The following is a 17,905-nucleotide window of genomic DNA, read 5'->3' as shown; positions in this document are numbered from 1 at the left end:
TTCCCCTTCCTCATCGCCTCAGGTCCAACTTCACCAGCCTGACGTGCTCTCTCGTGCTTCAGGCGGTTCCTCGTCGCTTCAGGTCCGCTCCCTATCTGCCTCACACGCCTCCTCCTTCAGGCAGTTCTCCTCCTCTCTCTCCTCTTCCGCTCTTCCTCCTATAAGCGTTTACGGGTAGCCTCTATACTCTCGTCAGCTTCTATTTCATGGAATCGTCTCACCGCCACGTTGGAGCCACGTCCGTAGCATGTCGCTCTACTCTCTCTCTCGCTCGTGAATGAAGAAGACGAAGAGAACGCACAGGAAAAAATCGACGACCGAGAAGATATAATAGGCATGTCGACACTCGGAGTGTCGATAGGTAACGTGCCTGATGTCAAGTAGGCACCACATAAGTATTTGACTGATCGCGATGGCCAGTTGGTACTTCGTGTACCGACAAACCTCAGAGCTCACTGTCATGTAAGCTGGTGGCACATGAAATACCGACATGTCTCTATTTCTGTAAATATCTGATTTTGATTAATATTTTTACAATTTTTTAATAAAATAATAATATCTGTATCTGTACTACTTAAAACATCTGTAAAGCGTCGTCGTTTCGCTCACCCTCGCGTTCCGCTCCCGGATTCCCCGCACGCACGTTTCGGCTGATCGCCTTGGCAACAACTCGCCGTGTTTCGCTCCTCCCTCCCCGTCCGCGATCCACGCGCACCAAAAATCTCGCGCACCTCGACAACAAATCCCCCCGTTCCATCCTTCCTCCCACCAGACGGACGCCGCTTCGCCCCTCAACAGCCGCATCCAGGACAACGCCGCCTCGTGGACGGCTGTCCGGGACAACGCTGCCCGCCGAGGCGAAGGCCCCCCGCGCCGCCGCCATCCCCGTCCGCCCTCTCCTCCTCGCTTTCCCTTTCCTCTCACTTCTCCTCCTCCTCTACGTCTACTCCTCTTCCTCCTCCTCGCACCCTGCCATTGGCTCATCCACGGCGGCGCTGCCGCTCACCCCGTCCCCGCCGTCCCTGCACATCCGCATGCGTCGCGCGCGCTTCCGCTCCTATGACGACTACCTCCGCCACCAGCTCAACAAGACGCTCGACCCGCGCCTCCGACGCGTCTGGTCCACTCGCGATTGGCGCCGCAAGGTGGACGCCTTCGCACGCGCCTTCGCCCGCCTCCAGACCGACGGCCTCCTCTCTAACGCCTCCCGCGCGCTCTGCGTCGGCGCGCGCCTGACCCAGGAGGTACTATAATTTTGTCATTTCCTAGCAAGGTATCCGTCGGAAGGTGGAGGACCTCGTCGACCCCGCGCGGGATGGTGAAGGCGCCAGAGGATTGCGGCAGATCTGAGCGCGGCGTCCTTCCTCTACCTCGCCTCACCATCCGCCAGCAGCCATGTTGACAGCGATGATGGCAAGGACGCCTTGATCATCCTCAACCCTAGGCTGCGCGTGCGCCTAGCAGCAGCCATCGTCGCGCGTGCGCAAGCGGCGAGCCGACGACCCTTGGCAGCGCGTGCGCACAGCGGCGACCTTCTTTTGCCAAGCGTGCTCCCCAGCGGCAGGTCCCCTGTCAAGTTCTCAATGAGTCAAGGTTCGTACTGACGGACATAAGCCACATTCTCACATGGATAATTGGAATACTAGATGCAGTGTTGTTGAAACTGAAACGTACGTACTTGCTTGCTCGGTTAATTTCTCAATTCTTAGTCAATGGCTCGGTTTACTGGATGTGTTGCGTACGTGAGCAATGGTTTAAATCAATTTTGAGAGCCTGAACAATGAAGCACAACTTGTGTGCATTTTGCACATCTTCATTGATTCATTCCATCACTTATTTGTGAATGTGTTCATTTATTTTGTTCTTTTGAGATGGAAAGTGATTCCATTAACTAGAGGCCGACGATAAGTCCATGGCCACAAGAACGACTACATCGTCTGGAGCAGCATCAGGCCAAATTAATTAACACACCACCCGGCCCTAGCTTGGCTCCAATACCAGATAGCTTATGCGCTACAGTATTTATGTGAATTTTAACTATGAGATATATTGTGCTTTATCTGTTGTAAATTTGGAATATGTGTATTCCGCAATGTAAAAGCTATTTTTTGCTGTTCTTTTACGGGAGCGTCGGGCTTCAGGCTGGGCATCGGGCTTATGCTGATTGCATCAAGCTGGGCTCCGGCCTGACGTTTTGACCCCATATTTTTTTTCAAGCCAACAGATCTAGCACTGAATTGTGGCCTGCCATTGTGACAAGCTTTGCGCTGGATGATCAGCCAGAGGGGCAGGATCGAGCTCGCAGCAGCCGATAGAGGGAGGACTGCTGAGGTGCAACTTGTGAGCGTGTGTAGAATGTTGAGGCGATTCTACCGTTGACGTCGACCTCTTGGCACGCTGCTGTTCGAGAGCATCGTATCTTTGCATTATCAGGTAATAGAGTTCTTTCTTCGTTATCATATGGAATTAATGCAGAATCCACGTACAAATGGATCCACCGCTGATAAACATGGATATCAGTTATTAGATGGGGCAATTTGGTAGCAGTTTAATGTGGAGAGCTCATGGTTAAGCTCAATTAAATTTTTCAGAAATTCTCAGTATATTAGAATTGAGTAGTATAATCAGCAAAAAAAAAAAAACACGATATTAACAACATGATGGATGTGCAAAACATCATGGAAAATTGCCCTGTGAGTTGTGGCCGGATCGATGACATGGAAGAGCATTATGTATTGTCCGGTAAAAATGACTGTTTAGTGACTTCTTTGTGTTGTATGGTTGGATATGAATTGCTACTTTCAAAAATTAGATATAGTGACACATTGATTCTTTACAATATGGGGAATTTTCTTGTGCTTAGCACTTGATGACCGGGGAACGGGTTTGGTTGAGTAGCATTTCTTTAAATTTTACATAGAGCAAACGTTTGTGCATGTCCCAATGTGTGTAGAGGCTAACTCATTTGATGATGAGAGAAACAAGTTTAGTTGAATAGCATTTCTTTAGATTTTATAGAGGAGAAATGATTGGGTCTGTCCCATTTTGTAGAGCGTAACTGTGGTATAGGAAAGAATTTCTGGTCCATTTGCTATATCCGCTGAAGACCTTTGATAGATTCATGGTAAGCCTCGGCAATGAGCTCAAGAAATCAGTAGACACTGGAGCTTTAAAATGTCTCTTCGCGCGTTCTTATGTCTCGTTTAATTCCATTCTAATATAATATCGAGTGCAAGGTAGCTATGCATGAACTACCTATTTATTTTTGTTCGTTCGCTTTATGTGAGAAAATAAAATACCTCGGATATACAATTTAGAAACCGTTGTAACGTACGGGCATGTAACTCGTGGAATTTTTTTTCCTCCTGTTACAACGTACGGTGAAACACATTGATTCTTTACAACATGAGGAACAACCACTCGTAAACTATTTTATCTCATGGAATCTATATATTGCGTGTCATATTTTTGAGCTGTTGCAACGCACGGATACCTTACTAGGAAATAACAAAATTATAGTACCTGAACTTTATATTTGTGGCATATAGCTAACCCTCATCCGGTGGGCACTATAACATTCTTTAGCTAACCTGTATATTCTTACAGAACACTACAGCAATCCCCTTCTCCAACAACCTTCTTACATGACACTACAGCAGTCTGATTCTGACACTACAGCCATCCCCTTGTAGAGAGAGCTTGAAGCCCTACACGTATAATAACCCAAGCATACAGCAGAAGAGCTATGGAAAACAAAAGCAGCAGCATTCCATGCGGTGTCCCATTCTGTAGAAAAATCACTTGCCATTCCTCACCTTCAAGTTCGGTGTCCTAGACTCCTAGGCAACACACGTACTGCCACACAACAAGTTCCTGTGGCCCAAGAGTTCATTACAAGAGAGAAGAGAGTTACATCAGTAAATCAGTTTTTATAATAACATTTCAAATTTAGTCTCTAAAAAATTGTTTGAACAGCAATGGATAAAAAATCAGTACCCCTCATGACTCGGGAGTTATGCCTTTTTCAGATAAACTGACTCATAGGGGTGCAAAACTCTCAGAACAAACTATAAGATTAATTATGATCATATGATTCAGTCATTCAATTATTGAACGGTAGATGAAGCTTGCATTATAGAGTATCCGGAGCTTCGCCTACTTTTTCTTCCTGGCAGTCATCACCTCCATTCTGGAAGCATCTGTTCTGTTCTTTCATACGCCTACCAGATGATAGTGTAATGGTCATCAGTTCACAAGAAACAATTTGTGTACATCAAAACAACTGATCGTTTGTATGCAAACAATTTGTGTACAGATTCCAGACAAACATTTAAATTGTTTGCATCTAATAATATCAAGACCAAGGTGCGAAGGTAGGCTATTTTTTGCATTAACTTAGTTCTCTTAGCATACCATACTTTTGAAACTAAACCCTGGAGATGACATAAAATCCACAGCAACCCTCTACAAATGTACTTTTGCAACTAATTTTAACCTCCTACGAATCCACAGCTTAAACCCTTGTTTGGGAGCAGGTTTTTTTTTGGGGGAAATAAACCTCCTACGAAATTCCTCTGATATTTCCGTGTTTCAAATGGGGCCTAAGCCACATTGAGTGGATATGATGCATGCTGAATTCCATAGGAAAATATTTATTTATCTTGGCTGCTTCTGGATGAGTAATAAATATCTATATTTTGTTCGTAGGTAACCCCTTATGTTAGTAAAGTATTGAGTGTCTAAAGAGTATGTTCCTTGCATTTAGTTGTTCTCATTGCCTCATACAACTGGTTTCAATAAATAAATATCTACACTTTGTTTGTAGAGAACCTGCCGCCGGCTCCCCTGCTCGATTCGACGACCTGGCCTGAGGGAATCCTACACATAGGTATTAATCCCCTTATTTTTCTCTTTCATAGTGAAAAAGGCCATGTCTGTGTATGGATGGATCGATGGAATGATGCTACTGTTGTATCGAACAAAACCTTTTTATTTGATATAAATGAAAAGGTTGCATGACTTATTTTTTTTTTTCTAAGTTAGTATTAGTATATGATCAACTCATAGACCAAATGTTGTTCATCTTTCTCGTAGATGGCTTCTTCGAATGGAACTGGTGGATCCACACCATTCAGAGACCTAACTAATACCATCAACACAATCAATGCTGGTGGACACATGACATCCAATGCGCAGCAACCTCAACTCTTAGATCCAAAAGAACGTAAAAGGCAAAGGGACAGGGATCGATATGCACAAATGTCGGTCGAACGGAAAGAAGAATTATTAAAAAAGCGTCGTGAAGCCCGTCAGCAAAAGAAAGTTGCAACCATTAGCAATGTTGAACGCCATCAACCAGGACAATCCGCACTCAGCGAGCTACGATACACTCCAACTTCAGAAGGTATCGCTTCAACACAAATCACCATATTATCTGTAAGCATAATCTTTACATATTCTAATTAAGTGCACCAAACTATTTGAAGGAGCCACCACAAGCAACCAGGAAAATATGCCTCCTATCGAAAGTATTGACTGGCTACATAGAAACGATACGTACCAGAGGCAACGAGTGAATATGTTATTCGAGTGCCAAGAAAACATCTTGGTTGGTACTCAGACAACAGTTTCCACTATTCAACTGTCAGGTATCGTGATCGTCAAGTGCGTCCACTACGCAATTTAAATTGAAGACTATATGATTTAAGTTCCAATATGAAATAATATACATTTGTTTAAAATTTTGTTGCATTGCTAAACACGATGCAGGTGACTTCACACCACCTGCTGGAAAGATGGTTGGCCAAGAAAGCATCTTGAATTGCAGTCAGTCCCCAACTTGCTCTATCATAAGTACATTGAACAATAATCTGTAGCTATATTTTAATATTTCAATTCAAAATCTAAAATCGGTGTATCGTAACGAAAAAAGTGAACGCACAATTTTGTATCGTATGTAATAGTTTCAGACGTTATAGCTTGTTGTCCATGACTAAGTGTTGTACTTTTTTAAGATGGCATGATCATTGGCAATGTTGGTGGATCCACGACATCCAGTGCTCTACCATCACTTGTAGATCCCAAAGAACGTAAGAGGCAAAGGGATAGGGATCGATATGCACAGATGTCTGACCAGCAGAAAGAAAAACATCGTGAAGCCCGTACTGAGCAAGTACTAACATCCGAGCAAATCGAAGCAAGGCGTGCAAGTGCTAGGGCACGTTATGCCAAAAAGACACCCGAGCAGATGAAGTCTAAGAGAGACCATGAAAATGCACACCGTGCGTTGCGACGCAACACTCCGAGTAAAGATTCCATCGCAATGGAGAACCCTTTGCATAACCAATTAGATGTGCCTCTTTCACTTAGCGCATCTGTCCCTGATGGTGCAATCTCTGACGACTGTCCCACACCTGGTGTTGAATGTTCCCCTGTAGAGGTGGAGATCCGAGATATGAATGACTGTCAAAGATCACATAGACAACGGGTAACACTAGGAGAAAGGCAAACCTTACTTGCCCGTCGTAATGCAGCCTTCGTAGCTAGACGATGCACGGGAGCTTATGTTGCGTCTGAAGAAAATCCTACAACAGAAACACAGGACACCAGCTGTGTGGACCCTCCAACACAACCAGGCGTTGCAAACAATGGTAATTCCCTCAGTTGTGTATATTTCTTCTTGTATTTCCAATACGAAACCTACCCTCATGTACATGAACTCATGTTCATTTGACAGAAGACCCCTCTTCAACCTCTCAACCTGCCAACATCACAACGTCTCCAACACGCTCATCTGTTAATGAAGACGGTAAAGTTCTATGTTGTATTTGTTTGCTTTTGAAATACAATACAAAAGGAAGCACTATTTATCGTAATGTTCCACAGGTGATGATGAAGCCATATTCGAAGAGGACACGAACGAGGAGGACTACATGTTCACTGGTCAAGGTACTTTTTGCACTGGTCGCATCCCTTGTTAGTATCATAACACTAAGCCTCCTCTAACCCCTTGAAGCTAAATATCTTCAGATGGGGACAATGATGATGATGTCGAATTTGATGAAGCTGACTATTCCACTGTCACGGCCTCGAGCGTCTCCGATCCGTATGACCACGTGTATAGCAACATACCCCAAAGAACGCATGTGCTTAAGCCTCAACCGAACTGTGAATTCTGTGACGCGAAGAAGTTCGAGTGTGAGCCTAAGGGGTTCTGCTGCCGTAACGGAAAGATTAGTCTGTCCAATCCAGATACGCCACCCGAACTTATGAGGCTATGGTCAAGCGCAGATTCGGACGCCAAGCATTTTCGGGACAGCATTAGGTTCTTCAATGGTCATTTCTCATTCACTTCTCTTTACTGTCGCCTTGACAGCGAGACCACTAACATGGCAACCAGTGGTATTTACACGTTTCGAGCCCACGGCCAAATGTACCACAACATACATTCATTTGGAGGTAATGGCTTGGACCCCCAGCATCTAGAGATGTACTTCTATGATGATGACCCAAGTCTAGAGCACCGGTATCGGCGATGTCGCGAGAAGCAATACCGGCAAGACCAAGAAGTCATCGCGAGGCTGGTTGGCATACTTCGTGACAACCCATACTCTCAGCATTTCAGGAGTATGGGACAGGTCGAAGACCTTGAGGATTACCGTGTGACACTAAATCTTGATAATAGGCTTGACCAGAGGACATATAATGTACCACTCACTTCAGAGGTGGCAGCCGTGTGGGTCGAGGGCAGCGAGCAACAGAAAAACTTCGACTGTAGCGTTATCCTGCATGGGAACAACAACGAGACGTATGGCGTCCGGCCGTATCATGCGTGTTATGACCCCTTGTCATACCCTCTCTTCTTCCCGAGAGGCGAAATTGGCTGGCATCCCGATATCCCAAAGGTTGGTGTATCTATGGATGCGGCTCGGGCGGCTCGTGGTAACAATAATGAGGATCCAGGTTGATATTCTCGTACAATTAATGTTTTTAGCACATGTTTTACCTTTGCATTCGTTTATATCTCGCACTAACATATGTCATCTTACGCTCCACGCAGATTCAAATAGTAGGTTGTGCGTCTCTGTGAGGGACTACTATTGCTACAAATTCCAGATGAGGCCAGGGATATTCAACCCAATACTGTTCGGCAAACGTCTTTTCCAGCAGTTCGTTGTCGATACTTACATCAAGATTGAGAGTTCACGGCTAGACTACATATGGAATCATCAGAAGGAGATAAGGGCGGACCTCTATCAAGGCTTGGTGGATAGCTTTAATGCTGGAGAGAGCAGAGCGAACGCGGTCGGCAAACGGACCGTGCTGGCTACATCGTTTATCGGAGGACCTCGAGATATGAGGCGTCGATGCATGGATGCTATGGCATTGGTGCGGAAGTACGGGAAGCCGGACGTCTTCCTCACGATGACCTGCAACCCTAACTGGGAAGAGATACGCGTGGGCTCGACCATGGCCAGATACCCCAGGATCGCCCGGATCTCGTCGTGCGTGTTTTCAGGGCGAAGCTCGAGGAACTAAAGAAACAGTTGTTTGAGAAGTACATGCTCGGCAAGGTCCAGGCCTATGTCTATGTTGTGGAGTTCCAGAAGAGGGGATTGCCGCACGCCCACTTCCTACTGATCATGCAGGGCAAGTACAAGCTCGTGTGTCCGGAGCAGTATGATTGTATCATCTCTGCCGAGCTCCCGGATAAGCACAAGTACCCAGAGCTATATAAGATGGTCGTCAAGCACATGATGCATGGCCCTTGTGGTGTGTTGAACTCCCAGTGCCCGTGTACAAAGGATCGTGGGTCATGCAAGAACCATTATCCGCGTCATTTCAATGTGACTACCATGCAAGGCAAGGATTCCTACCCGGTATACAGGAGACGCGATGACGGTCGCCATGCAACGGTTCGAAAATGCCAGCTAGACAACAGGTGGGTCGTCCCTTACAATCCTTACCTCTTGCGGCTGTTCAACTGCCACATCAATGTTGAGGTCTGCTCGAGCATAAAGGCTGTCAAGTACCTTTTCAAGTACATATACAAGGGCCACGACCGGGCGTCCGTATTTGTGAATGAGGCCGACAACAATGACATCGATGAGATCAAGCAGTACAGGGAGGCGAGGTGGGTTACCTCACCGGAAGCCTTGTGGAGGATATACGGTTTTGACCTGAGCAAGAACTCTCCACCTGTGATGCAACTACAACTTCATCTCCCGAACATGCACATGGTTTCGTACCGAGGGGGCCAGGACATACAAGAGGTGCTCGACCGTGATGATGCCGAGAAGTCAATGCTGACAGAGTACTTCAAGGCAAACAGAGTACACGAGCAAGCAAGAGGCATCCTCTACCGTGACTTTCCCGAGTGGTTTACTTGGCAAACAGGGAAAAATAGAAAGTTTTGGCAACCGAGGAAACGTGGCGGACAAGTCGGTAGAATTGTGACGGCCCATCCGGCCGAGGGGGAATGCTACTACCTCCGGGTTCTACTGAACCACGTGACAAGCGCCACATCCTATGAGGACCTGAGGACAGTTGATGGCGAGATACTACCGTCCTTCCGTGATACCGCGGAGAGAAGGGGACTGATTGAGGCAGACAATACGCTGGACGAGTGCCTCACGGAGGCCGAGTTGTTCCAGATGCCATCGTCGCTCCGAAGGCTCTTTGCAACAATATTGGTATTTTGTGAGCCCAACGACGTGCGTGGCCTCTGGAACAGACACCTTGAGGCAATGTCGGATGACTACCGCCACACCGATCAATGCACACACACGGTCGAGCAAAAGGTTTTGATAGATATTAGGAACATGCTGCAGTCGATGGGGAAGGATATAAGATCGTTCCCTCTTCCTGATATCGATGAGGCACTTGACATGACAAACGGTGTGCTGAGGGAGATATTTGAGGAGTCTATGATCAGTGTGGATCATGAGCACATAGCCTTATCTGACTCCCTCAACGTCGAGCAGAGGGTCGCCTACGACGAGATTCTAGCCGCGGTTGATAGCGACGAAGGAGGCCTGTTCTTCGTTGATGGCCCTGGAGGCACAGGGAAGACTTTTCTTTACAAGGCACTGCTTGCGACGGTCCGTGGCCAGGGGAAGATCGCCGTGGCGACGGCTACGTCTGGTGTTGCCGCTTCTATAATGCCCGGAGGAAGAACCGCGCACTCACGATTCAAGATACCTCTGACCATTGATGATGGGGGTTACTGTAGTTTCACAAAGCAAAGTGGGACGGCTAAGCTTCTGCAGGCGGCATCACTGATTATGTGGGATGAAGCCTCCATGACTAAGAGGCAGGCGGTGGAGGCCCTGGACAACAGCATGCGTGACATAATGGGTCGGCCAGATGTCACGTTTGGCGGGAAGACGGTTGTGTTTGGTGGTGACTTTAGACAGGTCCTCCCTGTTGTTCGAAAGGGGTCAAGGTCTCAGATAGTTGATTCGACGCTACGCAGGTCCTACCTGTGGGAGCGCATGCGACACCTAAGGCTCATGCGTAACATGAGGGCTCAGAGCGACCCATGGTTTGCGGAATACCTACTGCGCATCGGTAATGGCACTGAGGAGGGTGATGGTGATGGCAATATACGAATTCCTGATGATATATGTGTGCCGTATACAGGAAAGGACGCAGACCTTGATAAACTTATAGATAGCGTGTTTTCGATGCTCGACGCTAACCTAGCTGACCCGAACTACATCACGTCGAGAGCCATCCTGTCCACACGAAACGAGTGCGTGGATACGATTAACATGAAGATGATTAGTCGTTTCCGGGGGGACGAGATGGTGTACCATAGCTTTGATTGTGCTGAAGATGACCCCCACAACTACTACCCCTCGGAATTCCTTAACTCCCTGACCCCAAACGGGCTGCCTCCGCATGTGCTGAAGCTCAAGGTTAACTGTCCTGTCATACTGCTCAGAAATATTGACCCCGCCAATGGACTTTGCAATGGGACAAGGCTTGTGGTCCGGGGATTCCAAAGAAATGCTATTGACGCAGAGATCGTGCTCGGGCAGCATGCTGGGAAGAGAATTTTCCTGCATCGTATCCCCCTGTGTCCCTCTGATGATGAGATGTTTCCTTTCCGGTTCAAGCGGAAGCAGTTTCCTATCAGGCTCAGCTTCGCCATGACAATTAACAAGGCACAGGGACAGACCATCCCGAACATCGGTGTGTACCTTCCCCAGCCAGTGTTCTCTCATGGCCAGCTATACGTCGCGCTATCTAGAGCCACTGCCAGAAGGAACATCAAGATCCTCGTCGCCCCGGATGAAGGTAAGAAAAAGGAGAAGCGCTCAAATCAGAGTGGGACGTGCACTAAGAATATCGTCTACAGAGAGATCCTCACACCATAGTCGAGGTATGTTATCGTGTGCAAATTTTCAACTCATGTTGCTCGCCAACTCTACGATAATTAGTCATAGTTATGGCTTGTTTTTTCTGGTTCTTGCCTTATTTTAATTATTTTTTTGCCTTGCAGAGATTTTACGGGGAAGGAGGCAACTCAGGAATTATAATATGTTACGTCCTTTTACGGAATTATAATGTGCTACGTCACTTTACAGTTTGTATTCATGTCATGTTTGACATAATAATTTAATATTTTTGTTTGTAATCATGTCAAGGGCAAAACAATTGGGACTATTGCTATGCAATATGTTGTGTTTGAATAATATAGTATTTTTAGATCATATTTTTCTTCTTTCTTTTTATGCTATCATAACAGTAGTGTTTGTGTCCGAAATATAGATACCGTAGCAAAGCACGGGCACCTTACTAGTTATAAAAAAATTACCAAATGGAGCGGATGCACGCGCCGCACCACGCCTCGTACCTACCCGATCGAAAAGCCCCAACCGCCGCCTGCTCAGCCAAGCTTCCGACGCAGAAGCCGAAACCAACCACCCCCCAGAAACACCGCTCGCGCGCGCACAGGTAGCAGCTCAGGCGAGCAGGCCGGCCGGCCGAGAGAGCAAGAGAGGCGGTGAGGCCATGGCGGCGAGCGCGAGGGGGAGCGTGTGGGAGATCCAGGCGCGCGACGTGGAGGCCGCGGGGCTCGCCGCCACCGACGCGGCCGCGTTCCTCGCCGCGCTCCGCTCCGTCGCCGAAGGAGGAGCCGACGAAGCCGCCGTGTGGGCGGCGGCGGCGGGGGTGCTGCGGCCGGAGCACCCGCACGCGCTCCACCAGCTCGTCTACTACTCCGTCTACGCCGGGTGGGACCACGCTGCACGGGGCCCGCCGCCGTACTGGTTCCCGTCCCCGTAAGTCGATCGCAGGGCAGGGCAGGGCAGCTTGATTTCTAGTAGCTTCAGTGAATGGAAAGTGTGATGGTTGGTCTTGGGAGTAGTTTGGTGTGAATGTAACGTGCAATGCAAAGCTCAAGCTTCCACCAAGCAGTCAATTAGACAGATGATAGCATAGCATCACACTTAACGTTATGTCTAACAACATCTTTAAGGATTACTTGGTTGTTGAACAGCAGAGAAGCAAGGCTGTAGATTCTCTTGATTTCTCAGGTACAATGTATGGTGTTAATGGCACAAGTGTTTCGACTGTTGCAGGATGGACAGTAAGCAAACAAACCTTGGGAGGTTGATGGAAGCAAATGGACCTGAGCTGTTAGGGTCTGCATACAAGGACCCGATATCAAGTTTTAACCTCTTTTACAGGTTCTCGGTGGAGAACCAAGAGGTCAGTTACTGTAAATTATTCCAATACTCCGCATATCACTAAACAGCCAAATAATAGTTCAGATTAGAATTCTCTCTCTTTCTTTCTTCTCCGTAATTTGTTTGTGTAGTGGATATCTGAACTTACTTTTCGGTTGGGTATTTATTTTTATTTTGCCTCCAACAATTTGATCCTAGCCTCCTAGGTGATTCCTTTTTTAGGTCTACTGGTCTATGGTGCTAAAGCAGCTCTCAGTCAAATTCCAACAAGAACCAAAGTCAATTCTAACTACATCAGATATATCAAAGAAAGGAGGAACCTGGCTTCAAGGTGCAGTGCTCAACATTGCCGAATGTTGTCTGCTACCTTGTCCTTCCCTGCAGAGGACAGATGAAAGCACAACAATTGTTTGGAGGGATGAAGGCCTTGATGATTATCCAGTGAACCTAATGTCATTGAAGGAGCTTCGCAATCAAGTGATGTATGCTTTTCCTTTTACCCGAACTAAGAATTCAAGCAAATAAAAATATGTTTTTTTTGTGAATTAGTCCACATTATGGTTTTATTGCATCGATGTTTTCAGAACTGTTGCAAATGCCCTTGATACCATGTTCCAAAAAGGGGATCGGGTTGCAATAGACATGCCTATGACATGCAATGCAGTCATCATATATTTGGCAATCATCCTTGGTGGTTTTGTTGTTGTATCAATAGCAGATAGTTTTGCTCCTCAGGAGATCGGTACTCGAATGGATGTCTCAAAAGCAAAGGCAATTTTTACTCAGGTGAGACATGGAGCCAGCCTTTCATGATACACCCTTTTAGTACTATAGTGGGGCTTATTCTAAACTTCACAAGATTTCAGGATTTCATAGTTAGAGGAGGGAAGAAAGTTCCACTTTACAGGTATGATTGATATGTTTACTTTTGTTTGGTTTTGTGTTGTGCTAATTTGGCTTGCTCAAAATTTTTGAAGGCAAGAACCCGAGCAAACAAGTTGTTCATTAGTGTTCAGTTTTGCACTAGAGAACTAGATATTGGACTAAGAATGAACCATCGACTCATTTTCTTGTACATGTTTGTGCCTAATATGTAAATGCCGTACTCTGCAATCAACTGTGGTTTTATCCTGTGAAACCTTATGCCTGCACTGTTTGAAGAATTCTTTACTCATGCTTTTGCTTAACTGATCTGAAGTACTGAACAGTCATAGACTCACAGTTTATAGTAATTTCATTATTTAGCCGTGTTGTGCAAGGGACTTCATCGAAAGCTATTGTAATTCCTGCAACTGGAGACTATCTTGGAGTTACACTGAGGAGTGGTGATATGTTGTGGAAAGATTTTCTTTCTCATGCTGCTGGAAGGTAGGCATTAAGTTTGTTCTTTCCCTTGATTTTGAATATGCACTTCCGTGAAAGTCGAGAGTACATACATCACAAAAGAAAGGTAGTTTCTTGATATAAGCAATACTATCTCTTGGATTTGCAGGTCATCTGTTTATTCTCCGGTTTATCAGACTGCAGACACGCTAACTAATATACTTTTTTCTTCAGGAACAACTGGTATAGAGTATCCCGAAACTATCTCCATTTTTTTCTACTTCCACTATTTTTCATGTTCACGTTTGTTGCTATTTCATTTGCTTCTTGTGCAGGGGAGCCAAAAGCTGTACCATGGACACAACTTTCTCCCATGAGATGTGCAGCTGATGCGTGGGTCCATTTGGATGTTCGCCCACAGGACATAGGTTGCTGGCCTACTAATCTGGGCTGGGCTGTGGGACCTCTAATCCTGTACGCATGCTTTCTAAGTGGTGCAACTTTGGCTTTATACCATGGATCTCCCCTTGGTCGTGGTTTCTGCAAATTTGTACAGGTGTGTTTGGCATTCGTTCACCTTCACTGTTATGGTACATTAGTTCCCCTGCAAGTAGCATAGGCATAGCTTACTTCACATTTGTTTGTTTATAGCTCTAGCATGCCTCTACTGAGTAACCACCCAACCTCGAACCTGTCTCTTTAATGCAATATGCTAAATTCATGTTTTCTCAGTAAATCCGGTAAGGTTTTTATCAAAGGCTGCGCAATGCATATTCATAGTAGAACAAAAATACAAAAAAAATCAGCTGTCCTTATGTACTTCAAGGTTATTCCTGCGATATATTTCGCAGGATGCTGGTGTGACTATATTAGGATCTGTGCCAAGCTTGGTGAAGTCATGGAAAGCCGGGAACTGCACTAAAGGGCTTGACTGGACCAAAATCAGGTGAATGGCACTATCGGAAGGCATTAATCTTCATCACAATCTGTTAGAAGGATATTTATAGTATCGTAATTGCAGGGTACTAGGCACAACAGGGGAGGCTTCTGATATTGATGATAATATGTGGCTATCTTCACGTACCTCATTCAAGCCCATTGTTGAATGCTGTGGGGGCACGGAACTGTCATCATCATACATTCAAGGGAGTATTTTGCGACCGCAAGCTTTTGGAGCTTTCAGTGGTGCGTCCATGTCCACTGGATTTGTCATACTTGATGAACAAGGAACTCCATATGTAAGTATCGTCCCTTGAAATTCCCAAGTTTGGTAACTGTGTTTCAGGCATAACCGTCTTGAGTTAATTATGATAGCCCGATGATCAACCTTGTGCTGGAGAAGTGGGTCTCGTCCCTTTATATTTTGGTGCTACTGATCAACTTCTCAACGCTGACCACAATAAGGTTTACTTTGATGGAATGCCCATTTACAAAGGAAGGGTATGGACTTGCATACCTCAGTTCTCCATTTGAATTGTCAAATAACAGTCTATATTTGAAAATGTTAGCAAGCAAGGTCACATCGTTACTTGCCTGTCTATCTGAACTGTGTGATGACATTAATGCTGAACATATCCAACATCATAATTACTCACATGTAAATATTATTTTCTGAAGCAAACTGGTGATTCCAGTCACATACTAGTAGCAGTAACAACCAAACCGGTGAATGATGTTATTTTGTAATGGTGCTGCAGCAACTCCGACGACATGGAGACATAATCCAGAGGACTGTTGGTGGATACTATATTGTTCAGGGCAGAGCAGATGACACTATGAACCTTGGGGGAATTAAGGTCGGATATCCCCTTTCCAACATTTTCAGTCCCTTCTTGCCATCCATGCATTTCCATGAACCAAATCAATAATCTTCTCATCTGCATAACAGACCAGTTCGGTGGAGATCGAGCGTGTATGTAACAGAGCCGATGAGGGGCTTCTAGAGACTGCAGCAGTTAGCATCAAACCCACTGGTGGGGGACCAGAACATTTGGCTATCTTAGCAGTGCTGAAAGATAGATCGACACCATATGACGTAAATCTCCTTAAGAGCAAGTTCCAGAGAGCCATTCAGAAGAACCTCAATCCTCTTTTCAAGGTAACCTTCTGTTTTCTGATGCTAAGCTCCGGTGATCAGATGCATGTACACACGTGTATAAAGATCTTTTACTGATCTTGACAGGTCAGCTATGTCAAAATTGTTCCTGAGTTCCCGAGAACTGCTTCGAGCAAGCTACTGAGAAGGGTCCTGAAGGATCAGTTGAAGCAGGAACTCTCAAATCGCAGCAAGCTATGACCTTCCAGGGGTGTTGGGGGAAATATCCCAGCCCACAGATAATACTAAGGGGATGCCGTCAAAAGCTTCTTCGGAGTTCTTGGGCTTCGGACTCCCTGCAGAAGCTAAGGCTTCCGGAGGTCGTGAACCCCTCATGCCATCGCCTCTCGAGACAGGGGAAGAAACTGACATCCGGAGAGAATATCAATAAAAGAAGAGCACCAATAGCAATTGGTCTGACACGAAGTGACTGGCAGTTAATGCCGGAGCAAGTGGTGGTCACTCTGACATCCGGAATAGTGCGGCGCCGCAATAGACGATCGGCTAAGTACCACGTCTTTAGGGTCACTTGCACACTGTATTGACATAGTAGATAATATCTTCTGATTAGGGGTAAATGCATTCCACTTAGACCCTTGCTGTGCGATTCGACCGGTCCTAGATCCCTGTGGTATAGTGATAGTTTGTATCGCTATCTCTGTAAAGGTATATTTGCACATTTACACCCTGAACGACACTATAAATACAGACACATAGGCATTAGGCCAGAGGATCAATCTTTTTTACTATCAACACGTTTTTAGTTCTCCCTTCTCTTCACTTTTTCTCCAAGCTTGAGCCTTCTCTTCACTTTTTCTCCAAGTTTGAGCCTTCTCTTCACTTTTTTTCCAAGCTTAAACCTCCTCTTTAGAAGAGACTCTCACTGCACTTTGTTTATGGAAGACATCTTCTCTTCCACCAACAAGGGTACACCATATCACATCCAAATAATGCCTTTCCGCATGCCCAGTATTATTGAACTATGGGCATGTTTCATTTCCACAAGCAGCAGCTTGAATAACAATGGTTCACTGGGTTCTGGGGGTGTGCAGAGAACTTCAGAATACTCATTGTTGTATTGTACAGTGTTCAGAGCGTATAACAAGGAAATGACCGAATAATGGGTTTCTATGGCACAATTTCGCGCCATATGCGCTGTTCTTCTTGGAGAGGAACATTGGGACAGAAGTAGACCAGATAACATTAACCAAGAATGATGTCCGGGGTCTGATCATTTGAAAGAGAGTCTATATGTAATACTGGCTACTGTCTTTGTGAAGTCGAATGATTTGTGTTGATAAATAAAAGGGGAATGATGCGTTATGCTGCCTACCATCCACTTAATTTTGGGCTTTGAACTTCTTGTGTTTCAAGGTATGTGGGCAATTGCTTCTATAGACTCTAGTCCTGCAAAGAAAGGTGCATTTGCATCCATATGTGTCATCATAACATCCAATCCAACTCATATGCGATTTTGTTTACTTTTTTCTGTGTTTTTTTCTTTGAGACGAGAAAGTCTTTGCCGTAACAATTCGTGTTTTGTGAACTTCTGCATGCCCGATTATTCCTGTGATTTGAGTAAACTTATAATACGCAAGTGTCTGAGGAAGTTATGCGTTTGAAAACAAGGCTGTGTTCATATTTTCGTCGAAAAAGGTCTTGTTCATGCTACAGAGCAGCATCCATATCTTGACTTTATGCACACCATGCCTGGAATAATTTCTGCTGGTAGACGTCTAAATTGACTAGTGTGAAGCTCAGCTGACAGAATCGCATGAATGAGCCAAAAATT

At 45.6% G+C, this 17,905-nt stretch overlaps 4 protein-coding genes across 5 annotated transcripts; all 4 read left to right on the top strand.

Moving 5' to 3' along the window:
- The first annotated feature begins 5,097 nt into the window (after positions 1–5,097).
- Positions 5,098–5,901, top strand: LOC133911281 (uncharacterized). Its single transcript, XM_062353480.1, has 3 exons — positions 5,098–5,404; positions 5,487–5,648; positions 5,770–5,901. Exons 1-3 carry the CDS (start codon positions 5,179–5,181, stop codon positions 5,874–5,876), a joined length of 495 nt encoding a protein of 164 aa, XP_062209464.1. The 5' UTR covers positions 5,098–5,178; the 3' UTR covers positions 5,877–5,901.
- Positions 5,902–6,322: 421 nt separating this feature from the next.
- LOC133910810 (uncharacterized) lies at positions 6,323–8,538 on the top strand. Its single transcript, XM_062353068.1, has 5 exons — positions 6,323–6,650; positions 6,737–6,808; positions 6,886–6,948; positions 7,030–7,962; positions 8,060–8,538. The coding sequence occupies exons 1-5, from the start codon at positions 6,323–6,325 to the stop codon at positions 8,536–8,538; spliced, it is 1,875 nt and encodes a 624-aa protein (XP_062209052.1).
- LOC133913583 (uncharacterized) lies at positions 8,080–11,651 on the top strand. The gene is made up of 2 exons (XM_062356768.1): positions 8,080–11,386; positions 11,507–11,651. The coding sequence occupies exon 1, from the start codon at positions 8,562–8,564 to the stop codon at positions 11,379–11,381; it is 2,820 nt and encodes a 939-aa protein (XP_062212752.1). The 5' UTR covers positions 8,080–8,561; the 3' UTR covers positions 11,382–11,386; positions 11,507–11,651.
- Positions 11,652–11,850: 199 nt separating this feature from the next.
- On the top strand, positions 11,851–16,891 carry LOC133913582 (probable CoA ligase CCL12). Of its 2 annotated transcripts, XM_062356766.1 has the most exons (14): positions 11,852–12,287; positions 12,588–12,717; positions 12,918–13,177; positions 13,280–13,481; positions 13,562–13,602; positions 13,941–14,063; positions 14,188–14,261; positions 14,354–14,574; positions 14,870–14,964; positions 15,040–15,256; positions 15,333–15,458; positions 15,716–15,814; positions 15,907–16,116; positions 16,201–16,888. In XM_062356766.1, the coding sequence occupies exons 1-14, from the start codon at positions 12,019–12,021 to the stop codon at positions 16,312–16,314; spliced, it is 2,181 nt and encodes a 726-aa protein (XP_062212750.1). In that variant the 5' UTR covers positions 11,852–12,018; the 3' UTR covers positions 16,315–16,888. The 2 variants fall into 2 exon arrangements, with proteins under 2 accessions (XP_062212751.1, XP_062212750.1); XM_062356767.1 differs by lacking the exon at positions 15,333–15,458 and having other exon boundaries at positions 11,851–12,287; positions 16,201–16,891.
- Positions 16,892–17,905: the final 1,014 nt, after the last annotated feature.

Source organism: Phragmites australis, chromosome 3 (assembly GCF_958298935.1).
Source record: "Phragmites australis chromosome 3, lpPhrAust1.1, whole genome shotgun sequence".
In the NCBI taxonomy this organism is placed as follows: domain Eukaryota; kingdom Viridiplantae; phylum Streptophyta; class Magnoliopsida; order Poales; family Poaceae; genus Phragmites; species Phragmites australis.
The sequence above is the reverse complement of the archived record's forward strand: the minus strand, read 5'-3'. Positions and strand labels throughout refer to the sequence as shown.